Below are 23683 nucleotides of genomic sequence, written 5' to 3' on the forward strand. Positions count from 1 at the left end.
TTCAGACATTTTCATATCATGTGAATAGCAATTATATGTTAGCGGCTTACTAGTGTATAGTTTAGGTTTGATTTAAAGTCTTTCATAAAAAGAAAAATCCTGTCTACTTTTACACAACATGTCCGTCCTCTTGTTCAGTGGTGTCTAAGGATGCGAAGGCTCACAACTTTTTTTTAAAGTTCTTTTCAACTGTTTTTATCTTACATTAACGTGGAAAACTTTGCAGTTTTACAATGTAATAGTGGTACAAATGGCTTCCTCGTTCCAATTCCCATTGCTAAGCGTCTGAATGTGAGGAATACTCTAGTTTTACGTGAAACTGTGCAGTTATTCATCATTTTAATAAAACATCTTTGTTTTTCCTGCTCTCGCGGCAACTGCAGAGACGCGCCAAAACAAGAAAACACAGGTCTCGCGGAAAGCACAAGACAAGCCTTCCAAATAACAGCAATACATTTACAAATGTGGCTTTACGCGTTTGTTTGTAAAAGTTGAGTGGCTGTTTATTTATTTCACTTCACTGCACCCGGACAAACCGCGGTAGAAGATGGTTTTGCAAAACAGCGGACGGTACAGGACGGACCGAGGGCAAAGTGGAGATCAGGAAAACCAGTAAGATTCCTTCCATTGGCTGTTGATAGATTAAATATCATAGTGGATGCAATGCAGGTTAGTAGATGACGGTAGAAAATTGAAAGCTTACTGTAGCTCCATTTTGTTAACCAGGGATGATGGCTCCTCGATGTCGGCTCTCAAGCGGCTTGAGCGCAGCCAGTTCACCGACGACATAGACGCCCGCTTCGGCTTTGACAGGGTGAAGGAGCCGGGAGAGAAAACGGGCTGGCTGATCAATATGCACCCTGTAAGTCCACGCAGTGTTTGGTAGATCGAGTTACGTTTTTTGCATACACTTTACGCGTTTTACTGATATGTTTTTGTAGACGGAGATCCTGGATGAGGACAAGAGATTGATCAGTGCTGTGGACTATTATTTCATCCAGGAGGATGGGAGCAGGTTCAAGGTTTGTATAAGTAAATAAGCCCAGTACTTAGAAACAACCACTTACACCCTTTGACATTCACACTGCACTTAACATATTTTTCTTGATGTTTATGTCTTTAGGTGGCTCTTCCCTTCAAGCCTTATTTTTACATTGCCACTAAAAAGGTAAGTCACTGTCTCTGTTTTGCCAGCATTTTGTTACTTAACATCTTAAAAATATCGTAATATCTTAAAAACTATGCTACTTTCAGAACTGCGACAGAGAAGTCATCTCATACTTGTCCAAAAAGTTCCAAGGAAAGGTTGCAAAGCTTGAAATTCTCCCAAAAGAGGACCTGGACCTGGTGAGAGTTTTACCTTCAGTGTCCTTTAGATAGCACTCAAGTGGTTCATTATTGAGTGTAAAACAAAAATAGTGAGATTTGAAAATAACTTCATGCTCTCCCCAGCCGAACCATCTAGTTGGCCTGAAGAGAAGCTACATCAAGCTGTCATTCAACACTGTGGATGACCTTGTCAAAGTCAAGCGTGATATTGCTCCAGCTGTACGCAAGAACAGAGAGAGGGAGCAGTCCAATGACGCATACACCTCAATGTTGTCAAGGTAACATCGCTGTAAATCACTTCATGTACTTGAGCAGTTCATGTTGGCATCTCCACTTTACACTTGATGTCTGATCATTGTTGATGGTTTTTAGTGCCTTAGCAGGCGGCAGTGTGACCTCAGCAGATGAAGATGGGATGTTGAAGAGTATTGCAGATCAGTTGGACAACATAGTGGACATGAGAGAGTATGATGTGCCTTACCATGTACGAGTGTCCATTGACCTCAAGATTCATGTGGTAAGAACAGTTTTCAATCCTGCTTGTGTTTTAGAAATTCTCTTTAGACCCTTGTACTTGCTGATCTGACCTGTCCTTACTTTGCTCAGGCTCACTGGTACAACGTTCGATACAGAGGCAGCGCTTATCCGCCAGAGATCGTACGTAGAGATGATCTTGTGGAGCGACCGGTAGGAAGATTTTGTATTTTATGTTGTTAATTAAAGATCCATAATTCATTTATAACTATACAGTAGGCTGACATTATACCAGAGCTTTTTTAAATTAACTGTTTCTGCTCATTTATTCCTGTAGGACCCGGTTGTTTTGGCTTTTGACATTGAGACCACCAAACTTCCACTCAAATTCCCAGACGCAGAGACGGATCAGATTATGATGATCTCCTACATGATAGATGGACAGGTGGGGTTTTTTTCTGCAAGTTTGTTTCTGTTCATGTTGTTTAGGTCATATTTACTGACTCTTATTTACCTTTACAGGGTTTTTTAATCACAAACAGAGAGATTGTCTCTGAGAATATTGAAGATTTTGAGTTTACTCCCAAACCGGAATATGAAGGGCCTTTCACTGTTTTTAATGAAGATGATGAGGTTTGTACTTCCACTACAGTAGATACGCTTCAACGAAATTACAAAAATATGACATTATTTTTGGTTGCTGTATGGTTATGTTGGTGTGATAACCTGTTATTACATGACTGGCTGCAGGCTGCCCTCATTCAGAGGTGGTTTGATCACATACAAGAAACCAAACCAAACATCTTTGTAACCTACAACGGAGACTTCTTTGATTGGTGAGTTGTTGTTTTTTACCTAAGTTTTGATATTTTGTAAAATGTAAATAAAAACAATGTGATGACTAGCAAATCATGTAGCAAACAAAAAATAGTATAAAGATAAAATGTCAGACTATGAAGTCACTGTTTTGTTTTGTTTTTGTTTGTTTTTTTGTCTCCAGGCCTTTTGTTGAGACTCGGGCCACCCTCCATGGACTGAGCATGCACAGGGAGATCGGTTTCCAGAAGGACAGCCAGGGGGAGTACAAGTCCAGTCAAGCCATCCACATGGACTGCTTAAGGTGTGACTCTTGAAATAATGTTATTGTAGTATATATAAATACACACTTTGGAATACAGATTTATTTTTAGTTAGATCAGTAATTATTGTCATCCCTCCAACCTGTGCCCCCTGTGTGACAGGTGGGTAAAGAGAGACAGCTACTTGCCGGTTGGAAGTCACAATCTAAAGGCAGCAGCAAAGGCTAAATTGGGCTACGACCCAGTGGAGTTGGATCCAGAGGAGATGTGCCGCATGGCAACTGAGGAGCCACAGGTACAGAACTGGGATTCATGTTTTAAAGCTGGGAAAATAAAGAATTCAAGCCATTTAATCAATATTTTTTCTTTCTTTCTATAAGACCTTAGCAACCTACTCTGTGTCAGATGCTGTGGCCACATATTACCTCTACATGAAATATGTTCACCCATTCATCTTTGCGCTGTGCACCATCATCCCCATGGAGCCTGATGAGGTTTGTATCAGTTGTGAGTGATACAAGAAGACTTGAATTCAGAAAATACATGTATTTTAATGATTTATCATTTTCTGGTGTTGTCCACCTATTAACAGGTGCTGCGCAAAGGTTCAGGAACTCTGTGTGAAGCCTTGCTTATGGTGCAAGCCTTCCATGCCAACATTGTGTTCCCCAACAAGCAGGAGCAGGTCTTCAACAAACTGACAGATGACGGCCATGTCTTGGACTCTGAGACCTATGTGGGCGGACATGTGGAGGCGCTGGAGTCTGGAGTGTTTCGTAGTGACATCCCCTGTCGTTTTAAAATGGTAGACAAGCTAGCTTTCTCATTGTGTTATCTCTTCATGTTTAAGTGCTTTAAAAGTTACCATTTGGTGTAACGTGTTTACAGAACCCTGCTGCTTTTGACTTCCTCCTGCAAAGAGTTGAGAGAACAATGCGTCATGCTATTGAGGAAGAGGAAAAAATCCCTCTGGAGCAAGTTACTAACTTTAATGAGGTGTGTTGTCTTTTTGTTTCATGCCTTATTACAGCCATTTCATTTTTATGACGTGGTATAACTCTGGTATTGTGTCAGGTGTGCGATGAAATCAAAAGGAAGCTGACATCCTTAAAGGAAGTTCCAAACAGGATTGAATGCCCCCTCATCTACCATCTTGATGTCGGTGCAATGTACCCAAATATCATTTTGACCAACCGCCTGCAGGTAGAATTTGAAAATCAGAAGTAAAAAAGATTATACAAAAGTTAAAAAATAAAACAACATATTCAGTTAAAATGCATGAGCTTGTCTTCATCTTTATCTTTTTAGCCATCAGCTATGGTTGATGAAGCTACATGTGCTGCCTGCGACTTTAACAAACCTGGTGCTGGCTGCCAGAGGAAGATGGCCTGGCAATGGAGAGGAGAAATCAGTAAGACAGTGCTCTATGATTCAGACCATTTTAAAAAGTCCTGTTCACTTTGATTTTTAAAGAATATGAATCTGTCTGCAGTGCCGGCAAGTCGCAGCGAATTCCACCGCATCCAGCAGCAACTTGAGTCTGAGAAGTTCCCTCCATTTTTCCCCAACGGTCCCCCTCGGGCTTTCCACACTCTCAGCAGGGAGGAGCAGGCCAAACATGAGAAGAAACGTCTGGGAGGTACTGTCAGCTCTTCATATTTTGTAGCAGATTTTGGTAACAATCAGTCTGAATTACTGCTTGTCAAAGCGTAGTCGAACATGGCTTTTTTTTTGTGGCAGACTACTGTAAGAAGGCATATAAGAAGATCCACGTCACTAAGCTGGAGGAGCGAGTTACCACCATCTGCCAGAGAGAAAACTCCTTTTATGTTGACACAGTCAGAGCTTTCAGGGATCGGCGTTACGAATTTAAAGGACTTCATAAAGTATGTTTTAGTAATCTTAGTACTGTTTTCCCCCCTTTGGTGATCACTGCTGTTATTGCAGTTGATTTCAGCTGTTCATCGGGGTAGTTTGCTGTAAAATAGTTATTTTTTGCTGCTTTTGTTGAAGGTGTGGAAGAAGAAACTGTCAACAGCTCAGGACAATGGAGATGCTGCTGAGGTGCAGCGCTGCAAAAACATGGAGATTCTCTACGAGTCTCTTCAGCTGGCTCACAAGTGTATTCTAAACTCTTTCTATGGCTACGTCATGAGGAAAGGGTAGGAGTTTTCATTATGCAATTAACAATGATCCACTTCTCCTGTTATCTGACCTCTTTAGCTTTTTCTTACTGTGAAGTCAGTAGGTGCTGCTAATCTAATGTTGTACACGCTGTCTGTGTTTCCATCAGGGCCCGCTGGTACTCCATGGAGATGGCTGGTATTGTGTGCTACACTGGAGCCAACATTATCACTCAGGCCAGAGAGCTCATCGAACAAATAGGGTGAGAGTCCTACAGATTATTTGAAACCACATCACAGAAAGTCTTTTCTTGGTCAGTGCAGTGTTTCATCTGCAGATTTTTACCAACACGTCAGGTTGAATCCAACTCTCACATCTTATGCTCTGTTTAGAAAATATATAAATTTACAGGTGTGGAAGTTCAGCTTTTTTTATTTAATAAGTCTCCATTTACGTGTCACATTCTACTTCCTGTTTGTGATTTAGGAGGCCCCTTGAGTTGGACACTGATGGAATCTGGTGTGTTTTACCCAACACCTTCCCTGAGAACTTTGTGGTAAAGACAAGTAATGAGAAGAAGCCCAAGGTGACCATCTCCTACCCAGGGGCCATGCTGAACATCATGGTGAAGGAGGGATTCACTAACGATCAGTATCACGAGCTGGTTGACCCCGTATCTCTCAATTACAACATCAGGTCAGAGAACAGCATTTTCTTTGAAGTGGATGGACCGTACCTGGCAATGATCCTGCCCGCTTCCAAAGAGGAAGGCAAGAAGCTGAAGAAGAGGTATGCCAAAACCTTTTTTTTTTTTATTATTTTTTTTTTTTTAATTTTCTGTGATTGGATTACTCAGCTGCAGTTTATCTAATGGCTCACTTCCTCTTGTTGTAGGATGTTAGATTAGGGGTTTACCATCTCGCTGTTCCTTTCAGGTACGCTGTGTTTAATGAGGATGGGTCTCTGGCCGAGCTGAAAGGTTTTGAGGTGAAGAGAAGAGGGGAGCTCCAGCTCATTAAGATTTTTCAGTCATCTGTGTTTGAAGCTTTCCTCAAAGGCACCACTTTGGAAGAAGTCTATGCATCTGTGGCCAAAGTGGCCGACTACTGGCTGGATGTGCTTTATAGCAAGGTAAATCTCTGGGAAGTGATGCTGGACAACAGAAGTCTGTGTTGTATCTTGGTTTCAGTTTGTTTATTACAGTACTCACAAAAATTTGATTAATTTCACTTGTTTTTCAGGCTGCCAACATGCCAGATGCAGAGCTGTTTGACCTGATTTCAGAAAATCGCTCAATGTCCAGAAAGCTTGAAGACTACGGAGAGCAGAAATCCACATCTATCAGCACAGCCAAGAGACTGGCAGAGTTCCTGGGAGATCAAATGGTGAAAGATGCTGGTTTGAGCTGTCGCTACATCATCTCCCGCAAACCCGAAGGTTCCCCTGTCACAGAAAGGTGGTGCAACAGCTTGGAAAATAACAATTCGTATTATTGTAAACAGTCAAATCTGTTTTCCAACATAGTGTTATTTTAACAAACAAACCTGATTTCTCACCATCGCTAATCACTGCAGCTGTAGCTTCATTTAAACTGATGCTAAACTGTAAAATTGTGTTACTCATTCTTTAACATTGTCTACATATTGTATGGATTAAGTCTGTAATGTTACTGTTCACTGTTCACGCACCATGTCATTTACCTTTCAATAGGATATAGCCAAAATAATAATAGAAATGGTAGATATGATGCATTTTCTGGTATAAATGGCACCAAATAAAATTATGCTAGATTTTGTTTTTCATTTGTTGGTATTAGGAGGGGCAAAAAAACCTTTGATCCAACGCTAACTGATACATGTGTGTCTCCATCAGGGCTATTCCTCTGGCCATCTTCCAGGCAGAGCCAAGTGTGAAGAAACATTTCCTTCGAAAGTGGTTGAAGATGCCCAGCCTGCATGACTTGGACATTCGCTCTGTGAGTCTGAAGAAGTGAAATTTGAATTTAAGAGGAAAAGCAAAATAAGCATGGAGGTAGTGAATTTGGTTTTGTCATCATCTTTGATTCTTATGTTTACATGTTTTGGGCTTTTCCAGATCCTTGATTGGAGCTATTATATCGAGAGGTTGGGTAGTGCTGTCCAGAAAATCATCACCATTCCTGCAGCTCTGCAGCAGGTTAAAGATTAAATTCAGAACTGACAATTATTTAGATATCACTGAGGTTCAACTAGACATAAATTTAAATGGCTTCTGTCCATTCTAAGGTGAAGAATCCAGTTCCCAGAGTGAGGCATCCTGACTGGCTCCACAAAAAACTCCTTGAAAAAAACGATATCTACAAACAAAAGAAAATAAGTGAGCTGTTCACCTGTGAAGGCAAGAGAAAGGTAAGTTCAAAATGTTAGATCACATTCTCAACACTGAAAGTTTTTATTTGGTCCTAGCACTGTCTTTAACTCATAAACCCCTTTACCCCCTTCATTATTCCCGTCAGGTAGCTCATCAGCCTCTAGAAGCAGGCCAAGCTGCAGACATAGAGGACTTTGGGATGCCAGCTAGACCTCTGCAGCCAGCCATCCTCATCAGCACCAAGCGGAAGCGGGCTTCACAGGGAGGTGACAGCCAAGTGGAGTCTCAAGATGTCGAGCTCACGCAGTCCTGGAGAGAAATCTTGGGACCTCCTCCACCTTCAGGAAAGACAAGGGTAGGGGAAGCGGCAGTGCCAATGCACCTAGTCTTAGTCTGTCCTTTTGCAATGCAACATGTAGTTACACAGAAGTAATGTCGGTGTCAGAAAAGGTACTAGTATTAACAACGGTGTTGCTATGCAGGAGGAGCGTTTAGTGTGGCTGCGCTACCATAAGAAAAAGTGGGAGTTGCAGCTCAGGCAAAGGAAGGAAAGAAAGAAGAGGAGGAAGCTCCTTGATGGTGAAGCTCAACCCGTTGGTGGGGGGGTGATCAGAGATGGCCCAACCACCGGCTTGGGAAGCTTCCTCCGCAGAACAGCACGCAGCATCCTGGACATGCCATGGCAGATCGTGCAGGTATTGCAAAGTCACCAACAGTTTAAGTTCATATAAAACAGTTTATTATGGAAAATGACAGAATGTGACATCAATTTCCCTGCCTCTCAGATTGCTGAGACCAGTCACCCTGGTCTGTACAAGCTGTGGGCTGTAATTGGAAATGATCTCCACTGCATGAAACTCAATATCCCACGAGTCTTTTATGTCAACCAGAAAATCCCAAAACAGGAGGAAGGAGCCACATATAAAAAGGCAAGTAAATAAAAAAAAAATCATGCATTTGCAACAAATCTTAAAATTACAATAAGCACGTCAAACCATCTTTTTTTGTGTGACTTAAGGTGAATCGCATGCTGCCTCGCTCTAACATGGTGTACTACCTTTATGAGTACTCTGTACCAGAGGACATGTATCAGGAGCACATCAATGAGATCAACGCAGATCTCTCTGCACCAGATATCGAAGGGGTCTATGAAACACAGGCTAGTATCTATTTTATCTCCACTGTCTTCATAACATCACTCACAAGGGTCTTTTTGTGTTGACCATCAACTGTATAAACCATATAAAAGTGCTAATTAAGTTGAATTCAGCATTAATCTGAGCTCATCTTCTTCCTCTCAGGTCCCTTTGCTGTTCCGTGCACTGGTGCAACTCGGATGTGTGTGTATGGTCAACAAACATGTTGTGAGGGATCTGGCCGGCAGGGAGGCTGACACGTTTGATCTGGCTCACCTGGAAATGAGGTCTCTGGCCCAATTCAGTTACCTGGAACCTGGTAAGACTTGTCTAAGATACAGCCATCATCTTGAATTCATGTTAAGATCATCCCACAGATTGATGCTTTGTTTGTTTTTACTTATCATTTTGCTTTTCCTCAGCCATAAAATTGCTGTGCGAGCAGAAACAGAAACTGAAACCTGCATGTGAATTTCACTGTGTGTAACCATTTTCCCACAACTGCTATGTCCACTCAGGGAGTGTTCGCCACATGTACCTGTACCATCACACCCAGGGCCACAAGGCTTTGTTTGGCCTGTTTATCCCCTCTCAGCGCAAAGCTCATATCTTTGTCCTGGACACAGTGAGTGTAGAACTATTTGTTTTCTTACAGACGGCTCTCTGTGTTTGTTTTAATCCTCGATAGACAAAATATTAATGTTTTATCTCACTACTAATATCGCAATGCATTGCTGTCCAGCTACAGAGAAATATTCTAAAGTTTTCTTACTATTTTTTTTGTTTGTTTTTTTTTTTTTTTTTGAGGTTCGAAGCAACCAGATGCCCAACCTGAGTAACCTCTACACAGCTGAGCGCACCAGCCTCCTGGAGAAGACCACAGAGGAGCTTCTGCCTCCAGAGAAACACACTTTCGAGGTTCGAGCTGAAAATGATATGAAAGCTATCTCCCGTGCACTGCAGCGCATCCTGCTAAACTACAAGGTAAAATATACTGCTCATTATAAAACTATAACATGTGACATTATCAAATAGGTACTGCTCACTTTTGCATGGTTTTGGAGCTGTAAACTAAATTAGAAAATAGAGCCTAAATATTAAAATGTACTAAATCAGCAAGTGTTTGCTTGTCTGTCCTTTGCAGGAGGAACGACGTGGGCCTACCCTCATCGCTGTTCAGTCAAACTGGGAGTTACGTCAATTGGCAGTAAGGATGCCAGTGTTTGAGGAGTTCCCAGTTGTTCCAGTACACGTGGTGGATGAGATCAGCTATAATGTGCTGGACTGGCAACGCCATGGAGCCCGGCGCATGATCCGACATTATCTCAACTTGGACAGCTGCCTGTCACAAGCTTTTGACATGGCCAGGTATGAGCAGCTCACCTTGCCCACTTTTGCATTTATATTCTCACTCTGCTTAGTTATTAGTTATTAAAACATATAGTGCTTCTCACTTTCAGGTATTACCACTTACCCGTGGGAAACTTGCCCCAGGATGTGTCCATTTTTGGCTCAGACTTGTTTCTGGCTCGACATCTACGGAAACACAACCACCTGCTGTGGCTTTCACCCACAGCCAGGCCGGACCTTGGAGGGAAAGAAGCTGATGACAGTCGACTGGTCATGGAAAGCGATGACAGGTGCTCTGTGGAGATCAATTCTCAAGGATGTTACTCCACAGGTACAAACACAACCAGGATCATTCAGTAAACGGCTGTTTTTGGAAGTTTCCCTTTCTGAGTTTCTGTGTTTTATTTTTCTTTCCTAGTATGTGTGGAGCTGGACCTGCAGAGCTTGGCAGTGAACACCATCCTCCAGTCGCAGCATGTCAATGACATGGAGGGTGGAGCCAGTCTAGGCGTCAGCTTTGATGTGATCCAGCAGGCCTCACTGGAGGACATGATGTCAGGAAATCAGGGTGCAAGCGCTCTGGCTAGCTACGATGAGACAGCTCTCTGCTCCAACACTTTCAGGTGTGTAATCAACCCTTATTTGTGTGTGTGTGTGTGTGTGTGTGAGACGCCTTAAAGCCATCAAGGACAATTTGTAAACTGTCTGTGGGGGTTTCCTTCATATTATCTTGTTAAGCCCTTTGGGTGCCGTGAAAAGGGCTGTAGAAATCTAATCCATAATTACTCATGTCTACATTTAAGAAACCATGTTGTTTAATTCAATTCAGCTTTATATGTAAAGTGCCCATTCACAACATCATCTCAGGGCACTTTACAGATTAATCAATTTGAGCCAATTCACTGTGATCCAATCAGTATTTCTAAAAATAATGTCCTAGCCCAGGAAACCAATAAATTGCATTGAATCTTGACTTTGATTAAATCCCCATCCTGAACGTTCGCTTAACATGTTGTGCAACCCCTTGTGGTCTACATGTTGTCTGAGCAGGATCTTAAAAAGCATGGTGGTTGGATGGGTCAGGGAGATCACACAGTACCACAATGTGTATGCAGACAACCAGGTGATGCACTTCTATCGCTGGCTGCGCTCTCCAAGCTCTCTGCTGTATGACCCAGCACTGCATCGCACCCTGCACAACATGATGAAGAAGGTGTTTCTGCAGTAAGTGCTGAATGATTTTTTACTACAAACATGTTCATAATTTATCAGACTGCATCTTGAAAGCTTCTATTTTTTGTTTTTTTGTTTTCTTAAAGGTCCCATTTTATACCTTTTTTTTTTTTTTACAATTTCAGATGTGTTTCAGAGGTCCAATAACATTGTTTTTTAAGGTGTGTTACCACAAATCCAGTCTTGGTCCTTAATTTCAGCCATTCCAAAAGTAGCTCTAGTAAGCTCTACTGAGAACAGGCAGTTTCTGTGTCTGAACTGTTAAATGTTCATGAGTCGTGCCTGTCCACGCCCCTCTCTGGAAAAGGAACTGGCTTTCGCTGGTGCCTGCTCTGTGATTTTAGAGGGCAGGCTCAGCTAGCTAGGGGACGGGTCAATGGCAGCATCCACAACCAGGGTTCAGTGATTATTTCCCTTCGTGAGGTCACAGAGGGAAAGATCTCAGACTCACCCATTTGAGTACTTATTCACTAAAAAGTGGAGCAAGTGAGAGAGGTGACAGAATTTTTTTATGTTTCGGCCTCATAACCAGGCTATGAGGACACATATAACTGTTAGAAAATCTTTAGAAAGGGAATTTTGCATAATATGGGACCTTTAAGCCTATTTTAATCTTTGGTGGGGTTTTTTTTAACTAATTTGACTTCATCAGATGTGGATCTCTGTGAGATGTTTATCTGTAGTCAGTGTATTACCTGAAGTTGATGACATTCTGATAACCAAAAATGTATAAATCATAATTTAAAATGATAATTTCCTTCAGGGGATTAATAATAACAAGGTAATGTGGTGGAAATATTCTGAAATACAGTGTAATTTGGATTTTCAGGTGGTTTGAATTCATTGGGCTGATAACGTCCATGGTGGTCCTTCTCTCTGCTTTAGCAACTCATACAACCCCATAGAAACTAGATATACTATATGTCTGGTTTTAGACTTGTTCATTTTATGGTTCCTAGACACCTTGAAAAGTGCAGACTGTTTATCAATAATAATGATTTAACTTTTCCTATATATATCTATCCACCAGATGAAGAATTGACAGCATTTGCTGTGTCCTGTTCCTTCATTAATTTGCCTCCTTTTCCACTGGCAGGTTGGTGGCAGAGTTTAAACGTCTGGGTTCAACTGTGGTGTACGGAAACTTTAACAAGATAATCTTGTGCACTAAAAAACGGAGGATTGATGATGCCATTGCCTACGTAGAATACATCACCAACAGGTCAGATTACATCTACACACATATTATTACTTAGTATTCTTTTATTGTTTTTCAGCCTCTGATTTGTTATTTTGAGTACTTGCATTTATGTTTATTTTTAGATGACACAGACAGTCAGCTGAGTCACGGGATGTTTGTGTTGGTATATCTTCTGTTGTCTAAAATAAGAGCCAGAACCCTGAAGTCAAGAGAAATATACTTACCCATGTAGAACCCATAGATGGTTTTGTGGTATCCATCATTGGAAGTGATTTCAATTAAGTGAGCCTTAAAGATGAGATCATCTCTCTAATGGAAGTCATAACTAAATGATGAAATTCCCGAATCTTTCTAACTCATGGTGATGGTCTCGTCTGTCTCTTGTTGTTTGTGCTGAAGACCTGACATCACCTTTCTGCTTCCCTTCCAGTATACATTCTAGAGAAATCTTCCACTCCTTGTCCATCTCCTTCTCACGATGCTGGGAGTTCCTGATGTGGATGGACCTAGCCAACTATGGAGGTGTGAAAGGGAAACTGCCTTCCAGCATCTTGTATGGAGAGGTACAAGAAACTGAAAATCACCTGTTTATTCTCCCTAGTTAAAGTGTGGGGTGTCCAAAGTCTGTCCTCTAGAGCTGCTGTCCTGAATTTTTCCCTGCTCCCAACACACCTGACTCAAATTAAACGGATCCAACAGCCTATGAAGTTCTGCACAATGACTGATAAATTTGAGTCTGGTGTGTTGGTGCACAGGATTGTCAAAAACCTGCAGGATTGTGGTCCTTGAGGGCCTGAGCTGGACACCCTTGTTAAAGCTGAGTACGCTGAATGCTCTCCCACTATGATTGCCCTTTTTAGGAAGGAGCCAAACAAAAAAAAAACAGTCGAGGGGAGGGAGATGAAGATGGCAGCGAGGATGAAGATGAGGACAATGTTGAAGAAGATGACAGAGATGAAGAGACTGATGAAGTGGAGGAGCTTATTGAAAGCAGTTGGAATATCATGCAATATCTACCCCAAGCAGCCTCCTGTCAACAATATTTTCTCATGATTGTCTCAGGTAAAATGGATAAATTATTAATAAAATGTAACATCTGCACATCTCAGTGTATTCATCTCTTAGCTTTTCCTGTTTTCAAGTCAAACAAACATCTGTCCCCTTGCCAGCCTACATTGCTGCAGTATACCACAGCATGAAAGAGGAGCTGAGACGTAACACTCCTGGAGCAACACCAATTAAAAGACGTGGAGGCAGCCAGGCTTCCCAGCAGGTGCTCGGGGACGTAAACGCTCTTCCAGGTAAGATGATGCTGCTGATGTATTTCTCAGGAACTGAAATGCATATGATGCTCAATACACTTTCCACAAGCTAGATCTTGTTATTTATTAAATTACTCTCAATACTTTCCTCTATAGGGATGATCTCTTTCTCCCAGGAATATGTGGCCAGTGAGCTGACACAGAACATTTTCACCATCACTCAGAAAATTCAGAAAAAGGTGACGGGAACCAGGAGTGTGACCCAGACCTCAGAGATGTTCCCCGTCCTGCCTGGGTCACACCTGCCGCTCAACAACCCTGGACTGGAGTTTATCAAATATGTCTGCCAGGTACCACTTCATGGGCATGTTTTTTTTTATTCATTTATCCTTCCTTCATTAAACATTTTAAATGACATTTATTCACTTTTTTTCTCCATCTTTTATCTCTTTAGGTTCTTTCACTCGATGCCAATATTGTGAATCAGGTGAACAAGCTGAAAAGAGACCTCCTGCGTCTCGTGGATGTTGGAGAGTTTTCAGAGGAAGCCCAGTTCCGCGATCCCTGTAACTCCTACATCCTGCCAGAAGTCATCTGCCACCACTGCAACTTCTGTCGGGACCTTGACCTTTGCAAGGACCCATCAGTGGCACAGGTAAGCAGCACCTTATACTAACAGCTACAAGGTTATTACACTGTACTTCCATTACAAGGCACCCTGCTAAATTTCAGAGATGTTAAGGGGACAAACTGTGTTGTCTCCTTAGGACGGGTCTGTCTTGCCTCAGTGGTTCTGCTCCAACTGCCAGGCACAGTATGAGACCGAGTCTATTGAGATGGCTCTGGTAGAAGCGCTGCAGAAGAAACTTATGAGCTACACACTGCAGGACCTGGTGAGAAAAACAGCTTATTAATACCCAGTAGACAAAATGAGCAGTTTGAGCTAGGGCTGGGCGATATGGCCTAAAAATAACCTCTGATTTTTTTTCAAACTAAATCTGATTTCAGATTTAAATCGATTTTTTTTTTCCTTTTCTTTCTTAAAAACATTACAAACTTGTTAAAAACAATATTACACTTAAAGCTTATGTGTTAAAATGTTGTTTATATTTTATTTATTTATATGAATGAATGACATCAACAAAAGTAAACAACTTTCCCACCGTATAAACTGCTTCATATCTTGCATAGAGATGCAACACAACTGCATCCGTGATCTCTTGACATCTGGATCCTTATCATATGGTATCCACTGCAGAAATACTTCCCCTGATGTAGGTCATCTCTAAACGAGAGTTTGTGGGCTGAAGTTGTCTTCTGCATCTTGAAGACATGTGCACAGTACTACAATTATACTTTTTATGTGCATTTAACTGCATTTGTCACTGTAGTTAAATGCACAGCTAAATTCCAGGCGTGGACTGCGGCTCTCTTTACTGTATACCTGTTCAGAGTCTGCTGCTAGCTATGGAAGCGTTGCATATGAAAGAAGAAAATAATCCAGATTAACAGAAAATTCAGCCCTAGTTTGAGCATACAAATATAAGACATTGTGACATTGTGCTCTAGTTGAAGTCTAAAACAGTTTTTAGTTTGACATGATTTACAACTGAGTGTCATTAGCAGGGCAGAGCAGTTTATTTTACTTGGATTCACTTATAAGTATAATCACGATAAAACCATAATTAAACTGAATTCAGCTAAAGCTATATTCCAGATACCTTTTCACTTGTGAATTTTATAATAGGAGCTAAATCTTATAGTGTTTGGGCATCTTAGTGGGCCCCTGTATTTTTCTCTTTCTGTTATATTTGGTGCTTTCTTTGGTCTGAAGTTTCTGAAGGATATTAAAAGCTTCTATCTGCAGTCATTCACTTGAAAATGAGTTAATCTGAACATTCAAGAACCCTCAAAATCAAAAAGCAGTTGATAATTATTGGATGTTTCACATGAATCCAATAAAAACATTGTTCAGGCTCTCATTTTTGATTTTCTTGGGGCAAATTTTTTGCAATAATAATTTAAAAATAATATAGTTATTTCTATTATAGTAAGTTCTATTATTTCAAGCCAGTCGCAGATCCTAAAAATATATTACATCTGTAGGTTGACAAGACAGAAGGCAATATTTCAGTGTAATGCAGGTCAGTACACAACAAGCAATTAAAATAAATTAATTTCTTCTTTAAAACTTAGTAAAAGTACAATTTATAGAAGCACAATTAAACTAGATTTCACAAGTAAGCTTAATAAAGCAGGCATCGGGTGTAGTGTAGGTAATTCCCAGTCAGAAGCTATTAACATGCCTGCTAGTTAAATTATCTGTTACTTTTTGGGAACACTGAACTGAGTTGTATTTAATCAATAAAGTGTAGCAACACCTTAAGTTAGATGTCCTTTCTCAAAAAAAAAAAAATCTAAATTGGTTATTTTCTTTCATTTAAACTGAGCTGTTCCTAAACCTGAAACTCTTTCTGATTTTAAGACATGTACCAAATGCAAAGGGGTGAAGGAAGCTAACATGCCCCTCTACTGCGGATGTGCTGGAGACTTCGACCTCACTTTCTCAGTCAAGGTTTCTACTTAAACGTGTTACGTGATTCAATTTAGCAACAAAAGCATATGATGACTTCCATCTGACTCTGCTCTTTTTTTTTCTCTTCCTTTTAAAGAGCTTCTCTGAGCAGATCACTGTGTTTCGGAACATAGCATCCCACTACCACATGAGATTCCTGGAGGAGACCATCGACTGGCTGCTTGTGATGAACCCCCAGATCAGCCAGAGTGCTCAGTAAAAGCAGCATGTGACATGGGGGTCCAACACTTCCTGTGCAGCAAGGAAACACAATGCTGAAACTTGATGCATTTCACCAGCCTTAATGTCTGTGACCTTTGCCATTACATATGAGGACACTGATGAAGCAAGCTGGATAAGAAATGTGATCTCTGTATATGTGTGTGATTTTTTTCTCATTCAAGCTATGTATTAAATGAATATTTTCTAATTTTGATAAATAAATGATACGTGTGTTTAAACTCTGAGTCTTTTTGTATTATTTTGAACCATAGACTGTAGTTCTGGCACTAAGTGGAACCTAATCCTTTTTGAGTGCCATCTACTCTGGAATTTTTCATTAATTTAGAGTTGCGTTGAGTTTGGCAGCTCTTGTGTCTGTTAGGGCTTGTGTGTAACTTCAGTAACCTGAACAGCCACTCCACATTTATTTTTTCAGCCTGTAATCAAACACTTGCTGGTGTCATGATTATAACCTAATGATCACAAGAGTTTTATTTATTTATTTAGTAAGGTATTAATGTGTTCAAAAGGCAGTTTGAGGCTACATTTAATTGAATATATTTATGTAAATTTATGTATGGCCATTTTTTTCCCTTCTATTCAATATAGAAATAATGGTGGTTATAAATACTGTGAGACTGGATCACAGTGTTTTGAGCTCACACATCTGCATTCTGTAACAAAGGACTGACTGCTGAGGGGCGTCTCCCACGGAAGCACAGTTATCACATTTCAGACAATGAACTGAGGTACAGTTAGATTGAATCCTCAGGGGCATGCTGACCCCTACTGTACTTATATTATGACTTAAATGGGGAATAGGGGTATTTTATAACTTGAAATTTATATTTTTTTGTTCAGTTTTAATTGAAGTGAATTGAACTTTTAATATCATAAACGTCTAACATCATTTCTAAACCCATAGGTAGCTGTCTGTTGTTCACTATGGCATCAGTCCACAAGCCTTGACTCTCAAGTCTAATTTCACCACAGACATTTGTAATGCTCTCAGGAATACAGATGGATTCACACTCCCCCACAATCTTGTTAGAGAAACCGTTTTATGGGAACTGTCTGCATTATTTGATTACTGTTCATTGCTCTTCCATGCGGCTCCTCACAGTTTGCTCCTTCATATCCTCTCATTATACTGTACACTTTTCCTGCTTGGCTTCTTTTGTCTTTCAGATGAAATAATTAAAGGAAATATTGTAAGATATTTTAATTATTGAAGCATAACATGCAGATTTATCTAAAATGTGTAGATTTTGAATTTTCACAATACTCTGTATTAAGGAAATGATGTCATACAAATGCTGTCTGAGACAAGTTTATAAATAACGTTTATTATTGGACTGAATGTTTGCAATACATAGGAATGGTTTGTGACTTAAGGATCGGATTTTCAATTATTTTCTCCCTGTGAAATAGATTGGTTCTTTTCATCCTGAGAAAATAAACACATTCTCTATATGGTCTTAGCATTATTCTAATAATAGAGAAAAGCAGGTGTCATTCCAGTGGTGAGCAGCTGAAGTCCATAAAGGTTAGAAACAATATATGAACTGAACCTGCTGTATATTCAGTTACACTTATAGAGCTACAGTAGTTGTATTTCGGAAGGTTTCCCAGGGGCACCTGGGCCTGTCTCAGTTCCTTTCTACTAATAACAGCACAACTTTATGATTGCATCAATGAGCTGTTGCAGACACCTCAGAAACCACTCAGAGCTGTTGTGGTTGCTGCTGTCATTTAAAAAAAGTGAGTTCATGCACTTGGTGATTGATGACTGAGGCAGCTCTGAAGGCATCAGAGTGGTACGCCGTCTGACAAGTCTGAATGGGTTGAGCCATAGCTGCTGATGTAGAAGAGCTCTGTGGGAATGTGATCTGTAGGCTCCTTAATCACCTGAAAGAGACCATTATACCTCACTTACAGAGACTTCTGTAGATGTTACTGATAAGCACACCAGCATCTCTCAACATGTGACTAAAAACCTTCATACTGTCAAATAGCATTAAATCAAAAGAAAATCAAGTACCTGGATAGTTTCAACTACAGCCGTTTAGTTTGTGCGGGAGTTTACTGGATATGTTTGGAGCTAAGATTCATGTGAGCTCACCTTCCAAGTATGTAAAATTTGGAACTGTTAATGGTGAATTAAGGTTAAAAATATGGTGCTTTTTACTCACTTCATCAAACTTTCTTTCACTGTAGACTTCATTCTTGTCAATAAATGTCAGCATGATCCAGTCACAGATAATAGTACACTAGAGAAGAAAGAAATAGACAATAAATAAATGAATATCTTGTGGTGGGAAGACCGGTCACGTGTGTCTTTGATCTCTTTAAGATGTGAGGTGATAATAACTCACAATCCCAACTGAAGTCATAGCAGTCACTGAGCTGATGATGGTTGGAATAGGACTGAATTTACCAGCCTGCATAGAATTGACACATAGTTACACACTGATAATCGCCACAAAAAGCAGGTCAGAATAAAAGAGGATTCCCTCACTTGTCCATGAACTATGATATCTAGGCGGATGCCGTAGGCCTTGATGAGCGTCCGAGACTCTACTCCATTCTTACTGTAATATTTGGCAAACCTGGACAACCCCAATGATAAAAAAAAGAATTAGACTTATCGTAACACACTCTTGTAAAAATGACGGTCTAACAGTCAAATGCTGGGTCTTGGTGCTAACCTGTAGTAGTACCCAGAGTTGTCCTGATCCTTTCGGAGATCAAGTCGGCGGAATGAATATGTAGGTTTACAGTGTGAAGGATCCAGATCCAGGTTACAGTCCCAGTTAATGAAAACACCAATCACTCCTCCCTAAGGACAAACAGCATGACAAATATCTGACGCATCTTGGTGCCTTCTTACAGTAAATGAATTCAATTCTGAGGCGCTAAGGGAATGAGATCAGCATCGACAACATGATTGAAAGATTTACAAACTTGCCAAAGACAAAACAGGAATAAAATACTAAAACAACCTTTTTGATTGCATGACCAGAGGAAACACTAGATAAATGTGGTATCACACTAAGATAACTTGTATCAGTTACAGTGAACAAAACAGCTCAATAATTGAACCTAAATGAAAGCACATCACAATTTTCTTTTTTTTTTTTTTTTTTTTTTGCTGCCCCAGGTAACAGATTTATAGAGGAAGAATAAAAATCCACATTTACTCCAAGCCAATGTGTCACTTCTATTCAGCTTCTATTTCCAGTCTTTTAGCTCAGTTAATAAAAATTTTTAATCAGCAAATCTGTCATGCTGGTCTTTATGCATTAAGACTTTCATTTCGCACATTTTTGCTTGTCTGGCCGGTCACAGTTTGTTCGCACTTCTATTGATCAAGGAACATTCTCCCTGTCACATGACAAGAAATGGAATAATTAAAAAGAAAACACACACATTTTCATTAAAAAACAACAATCATCACTTTAACCAATGCCACATTTTACACAGCAGGCCGAACACTTACAGTCCTGCAGAGCTCAGTGAAATTCTCTCTGGCTTGATTTGCAATGTAACCCAGGCGGAAGTTTGGACAGTAGGGCTCTTTCTCCTCATGATAATGACACTTATTCAGGTATCTCTTTCTAATCTTGAATGGGGCTTCCTTAATATTTCCCCTGCAAAAGAAAAGAACATGATTATTATCAAAATCAAAAACATTGACTGCTACATTTTGTAAGAGGCTTTGCAGTTACTGTACCTCAGTACTTTAAACTTGGGGAAGAGGATAGAGTTTCTGATGAACACGGTGAAATTGATGGCCTCCACTAATGGTGGTTCTCTGTTGAAGACAATAAGTAATCAATGTCCTTATTAAAGGCATTGTTTCCCCACACTTAGAAGATCCCAACTGCTTTTTTTTCTGGTTCTCCTGCCTCCTCCAACAGCTAAAGGACACACACGCTATTTCACATCTTTCTCACTTTTTTTTTGTTTACTCTTTTTTACTCAAACAAGCTCACAAGTCTGATGGAATCTGTATGAATGTCCTTAAACTCAATTAAAACTATGAGGTAAAACGTTTCTATTTCATTTTTTTTTTTATTTGTGTTTTTGCTGTTTCTTTTCATTTGCTTACAATGTTAAATTCTTCTTAGCCAATTTAATTTTCTCTTTACATTTTCCCTATTTTGTTTTAATTGTTAAAATATCTGGGCTAAGTAGAAGTCAATTTAGATCTCCATTGGATAACTTAGCGATCCAGTGTAAACCTGCTGTAGATTATCAATCATCTGCCTTACCGTACAGCAGCATACTCCTCAATAGGACACCAGGTTTGGATCTCACAGGTTTTAAAGGTATGATTGTAGTACTGTACACATCTTCCAGTCCTCCTCCCTGTAACAGTGTTTAAATAAGAGAAAAGGTCGAGTACAAACCAGCCAGGTCTACAGAAAGATGATCTAAGATGTCATAGCAGTACCATGGCCATCAAAGTTGACCTCGTCCTCGACACAATCAGAGTCTGTTGTACAATTGGCATTGACAACATTGAAATACTGAAGAGAAAAAAAGAAATATCTTTGTCATTTGAGGATGAAAATGTCTGTGTAGATGCTATCTTATGTGTAGTTTTGCTGTTATTACTGAAGAGACTTCAGTTGGCCTCTAACCTCAGCACAGGTGCCTTGCCTCTGATCAAAAGTGAATTCTCTTCTCAGTATTGTACTGATAACATCACCACCCTATATGGAAAAATAAAAAAGAAAAAAAACTTAATGTTTTCAAAAGCATAATTTTGTTAGAGTCCAGGAGGTACGCTGCAGCATTTATTCTCAGCTCACCTCTGAGGGGCGAGCGTACTCCACAGTGTCCAGAATATCATCTCCATGAACTGCTGTGCCTTTCATGCGAGTGTAAATAGAGCTATCTGCACGGGCTTCACTCTCCTGGTATGCTTTTTGACTTATAAAAACATACCTTTGTGGATGATAGAACAGACAGAGGCAACATCACATTTTCTGCCACACTATGAAATTTTGTTATGGGTATCATGTTACCCAAGAGCTGTTCAGCCCTCTTCGCTGAAGCAAACAAAGAAGATGATGCAAGTCATCCAAGAGAAAAGAGATTTATGCTCTGGACATCTTAAACAAATTATAAGATCTCTAAAAACTCCTTATTTTTAAGTAATGTTCTCTTTTAATGTTTGTGTCCATTGGTTATACTTTTTGCACTTGCAGTTTAAACACAGTGAAATACTATTTTTTTTTTATCTCACTTTCAGTAAGCCTGTGAATTTCATGCATTGTCACTGGTCATGCTAATATACAAATGTGCTAATAACTTACCAGATAAAATAAGTGATCACAAGAAACTGGACAGCCCTGTAAATGACTCCGAGAGTTCTGTTCTTAACCACCATCACTTTGGGGGTCTCATAGTCCCAGAAACTTTGGAAGTACTCTTTTAAAAAGCCACGTAGTCCCATGATGACAGTTTGAAATACTTCACTCATATCTGGAGATATGCTTGAGTCTATTTTCTCTGATTCTACTGCTGCCTTTTTACATTATTTCTCTTTGTTACTATTTGTTCCTGCTCTGCTCCCGTCTGCATTTCACTCAAGCATCCCTGGAACTAGTGAGTGAGGAAGCGGATGAGGGGTGGGGCTCAGAAATGGTTGGATTGTGAATTTCATGATGATTTTGCTGAATCACACAACTGATGTAAATTAAATGTTTAAAGTCTCACACAGGAACTTACACAATAGGTTTTAATATAATAATATCAGTTTTTTTCTTAATATGTTTTAAAAGAATTTTTGCCAGTTTCTGTTCTTTTACATCTCTGAGAAAAAAAAAAGGAAAAAAAAAGAAAGAAAACATCAAACTGCTGCTTTAGAGATACAAAAATAAGTTAACATTGTAAGTTTACCATCTGAACTTCATGAGAGAAAAAATGTACATAGTGCAGTTTGTTGACTAAAGGAGTAGAGTAAGGATTTTCCCTGTCTTAGAAAATCCTTATGTACAGTATGTGTATGTGCGTGTCTGAGAATTAACTGGCCTAATTAGTTTCTGTGATGATGTTTATCGATGTTAATTAGTTTTCTTTTACTTCTAATAGTAAATTTCAGTTAATATAGTTACTTTAGTAAAATTAATAATGTAAGTGGTTTTATTTGCTTTAATTGGTTATGTAATTAGATTATAAACATATCTGATTGTAATTCCCTTAGATTTTATTTACAAAAATGTGCAGTTAGGTGAATATATTACTGACAATGACTATATGATTACATTTTGATAAAAATGTGGCAACAAAAATATAAGGACAAACATATTTTACACCTGTTTACGTTTATAGCAGTTTTTTTTCTTTCCCTCTATGTTTTATTTATTTATTTATTTTTTATGGAGGGGGGTAATTTAATTGACTGTAAATGCTGAAGTTAGCTTCCGATTTGTAGCTTCCGATTCGCCAAAGGCGTAAAGGGCAATTCCACTTAATTTTTTAGACTTAACCCGTTTTAAACATGGTCCTATTAAAAAACTACAATACTTAACCTATCCAAATCTGGACTCAAATCTTCTAATCAGGATGTAGATTGATAAAAACACAGTTTGTGATTTGTGAAACCTTTATTCTATTTGTGAAAATGCAAAATAGCCTCATTTTATCTCATTTTTTGCATCTGGACCACATTAGACCTGGTCCTGTCGGAAAACTACAGCACTTAGACTCTTCAAACCTGGACTCAAATGTTCTACACAGCCCATTGATTCATAAAAACTCGGTCTCTGATTTGTGAAACCTTTATTCTATTTGTGAAAATGCAAATTACCCCCATTTTATCACATTTTTTCCATCTGGACCACATTAGACCTGGTCCTGTTGGAAAACTACAGTACTTAGACTCTTCAAACCTGGACTCAAATGTCCTTCAGAGTCCATAGATTCATAAAAACCAAGTCTCTGATTTGTGAAACCTTTATTCTATTTGTGAAAATGCAAATGAGCCTCGTTTTGTCACATTTTTGGCACCTGGACCACATTAGACCAGGTCCTGTTGGAAAACTACAGCACTTAGACTCTTCAAACCTGGACTCAAATGTTCTTCACAGCCCATAGATTCATAAAAAAGAAGTCTCTGATTTGTGAAACCTTTATTCTATTTGTGAAAATGCAAATGAGCCTCGTTTTGTTACATTTTTGGCATCTGGACCACATTAGACCAGGTCCTGTTGGAAAACTACAGCACTTAGACTCTTCAAACCTGGACTCAAATGTTCTTCACAGCCCATAGATTCATAAAAAAGAAGTCTCTGATTTGTGAAACCTCTATTCTATTTGTGAAAATGCAAATGAGCCTA

General features: G+C 39.6%; 2 protein-coding genes across 2 annotated transcripts; one reads left to right on the forward strand and one right to left on the reverse strand.

Moving 5' to 3' along the window:
* Positions 1 to 377: 377 nt before the first annotated feature.
* Positions 378 to 16544, forward strand: pole (polymerase (DNA directed), epsilon). The gene is made up of 48 exons (XM_042000475.1): positions 378 to 612; positions 727 to 862; positions 942 to 1022; positions 1124 to 1168; positions 1255 to 1347; positions 1453 to 1607; positions 1702 to 1846; positions 1936 to 2016; positions 2141 to 2248; positions 2326 to 2436; positions 2554 to 2639; positions 2804 to 2923; positions 3045 to 3177; positions 3263 to 3376; positions 3475 to 3687; positions 3771 to 3878; positions 3957 to 4085; positions 4191 to 4293; positions 4375 to 4521; positions 4623 to 4768; positions 4896 to 5044; positions 5176 to 5268; positions 5493 to 5795; positions 5942 to 6137; positions 6248 to 6462; positions 6879 to 6981; positions 7101 to 7181; positions 7271 to 7393; positions 7501 to 7710; positions 7838 to 8050; positions 8141 to 8284; positions 8374 to 8514; positions 8657 to 8810; positions 9010 to 9116; positions 9299 to 9475; positions 9636 to 9859; positions 9952 to 10172; positions 10260 to 10464; positions 10892 to 11065; positions 12171 to 12296; positions 12706 to 12838; positions 13136 to 13337; positions 13445 to 13576; positions 13694 to 13887; positions 13992 to 14192; positions 14305 to 14430; positions 16023 to 16112; positions 16210 to 16544. The coding sequence occupies exons 1-48, from the start codon at positions 548 to 550 to the stop codon at positions 16330 to 16332; spliced, it is 6879 nt and encodes a 2292-aa protein (XP_041856409.1). The 5' UTR covers positions 378 to 547; the 3' UTR covers positions 16333 to 16544.
* Positions 16545 to 18091: 1547 nt separating this feature from the next.
* p2rx2 (purinergic receptor P2X, ligand-gated ion channel, 2) lies at positions 18092 to 21911 on the reverse strand. Its single transcript, XM_041999912.1, has 12 exons — positions 21659 to 21911; positions 21152 to 21287; positions 20981 to 21052; positions 20791 to 20866; positions 20609 to 20705; positions 20068 to 20148; positions 19834 to 19984; positions 19043 to 19173; positions 18853 to 18943; positions 18710 to 18775; positions 18527 to 18604; positions 18092 to 18242 (listed from the first exon to the last, which is right to left on the reverse strand). The coding sequence occupies exons 1-12, from the start codon at positions 21823 to 21825 to the stop codon at positions 18144 to 18146; spliced, it is 1245 nt and encodes a 414-aa protein (XP_041855846.1). The 5' UTR covers positions 21826 to 21911; the 3' UTR covers positions 18092 to 18143.
* Between the last annotated feature and the right edge of the window lie 1772 nt (positions 21912 to 23683).

The sequence above is a fragment of the Melanotaenia boesemani genome, chromosome 11 (genome assembly GCF_017639745.1).
Source record: "Melanotaenia boesemani isolate fMelBoe1 chromosome 11, fMelBoe1.pri, whole genome shotgun sequence".
In the NCBI taxonomy this organism is placed as follows: domain Eukaryota; kingdom Metazoa; phylum Chordata; class Actinopteri; order Atheriniformes; family Melanotaeniidae; genus Melanotaenia; species Melanotaenia boesemani.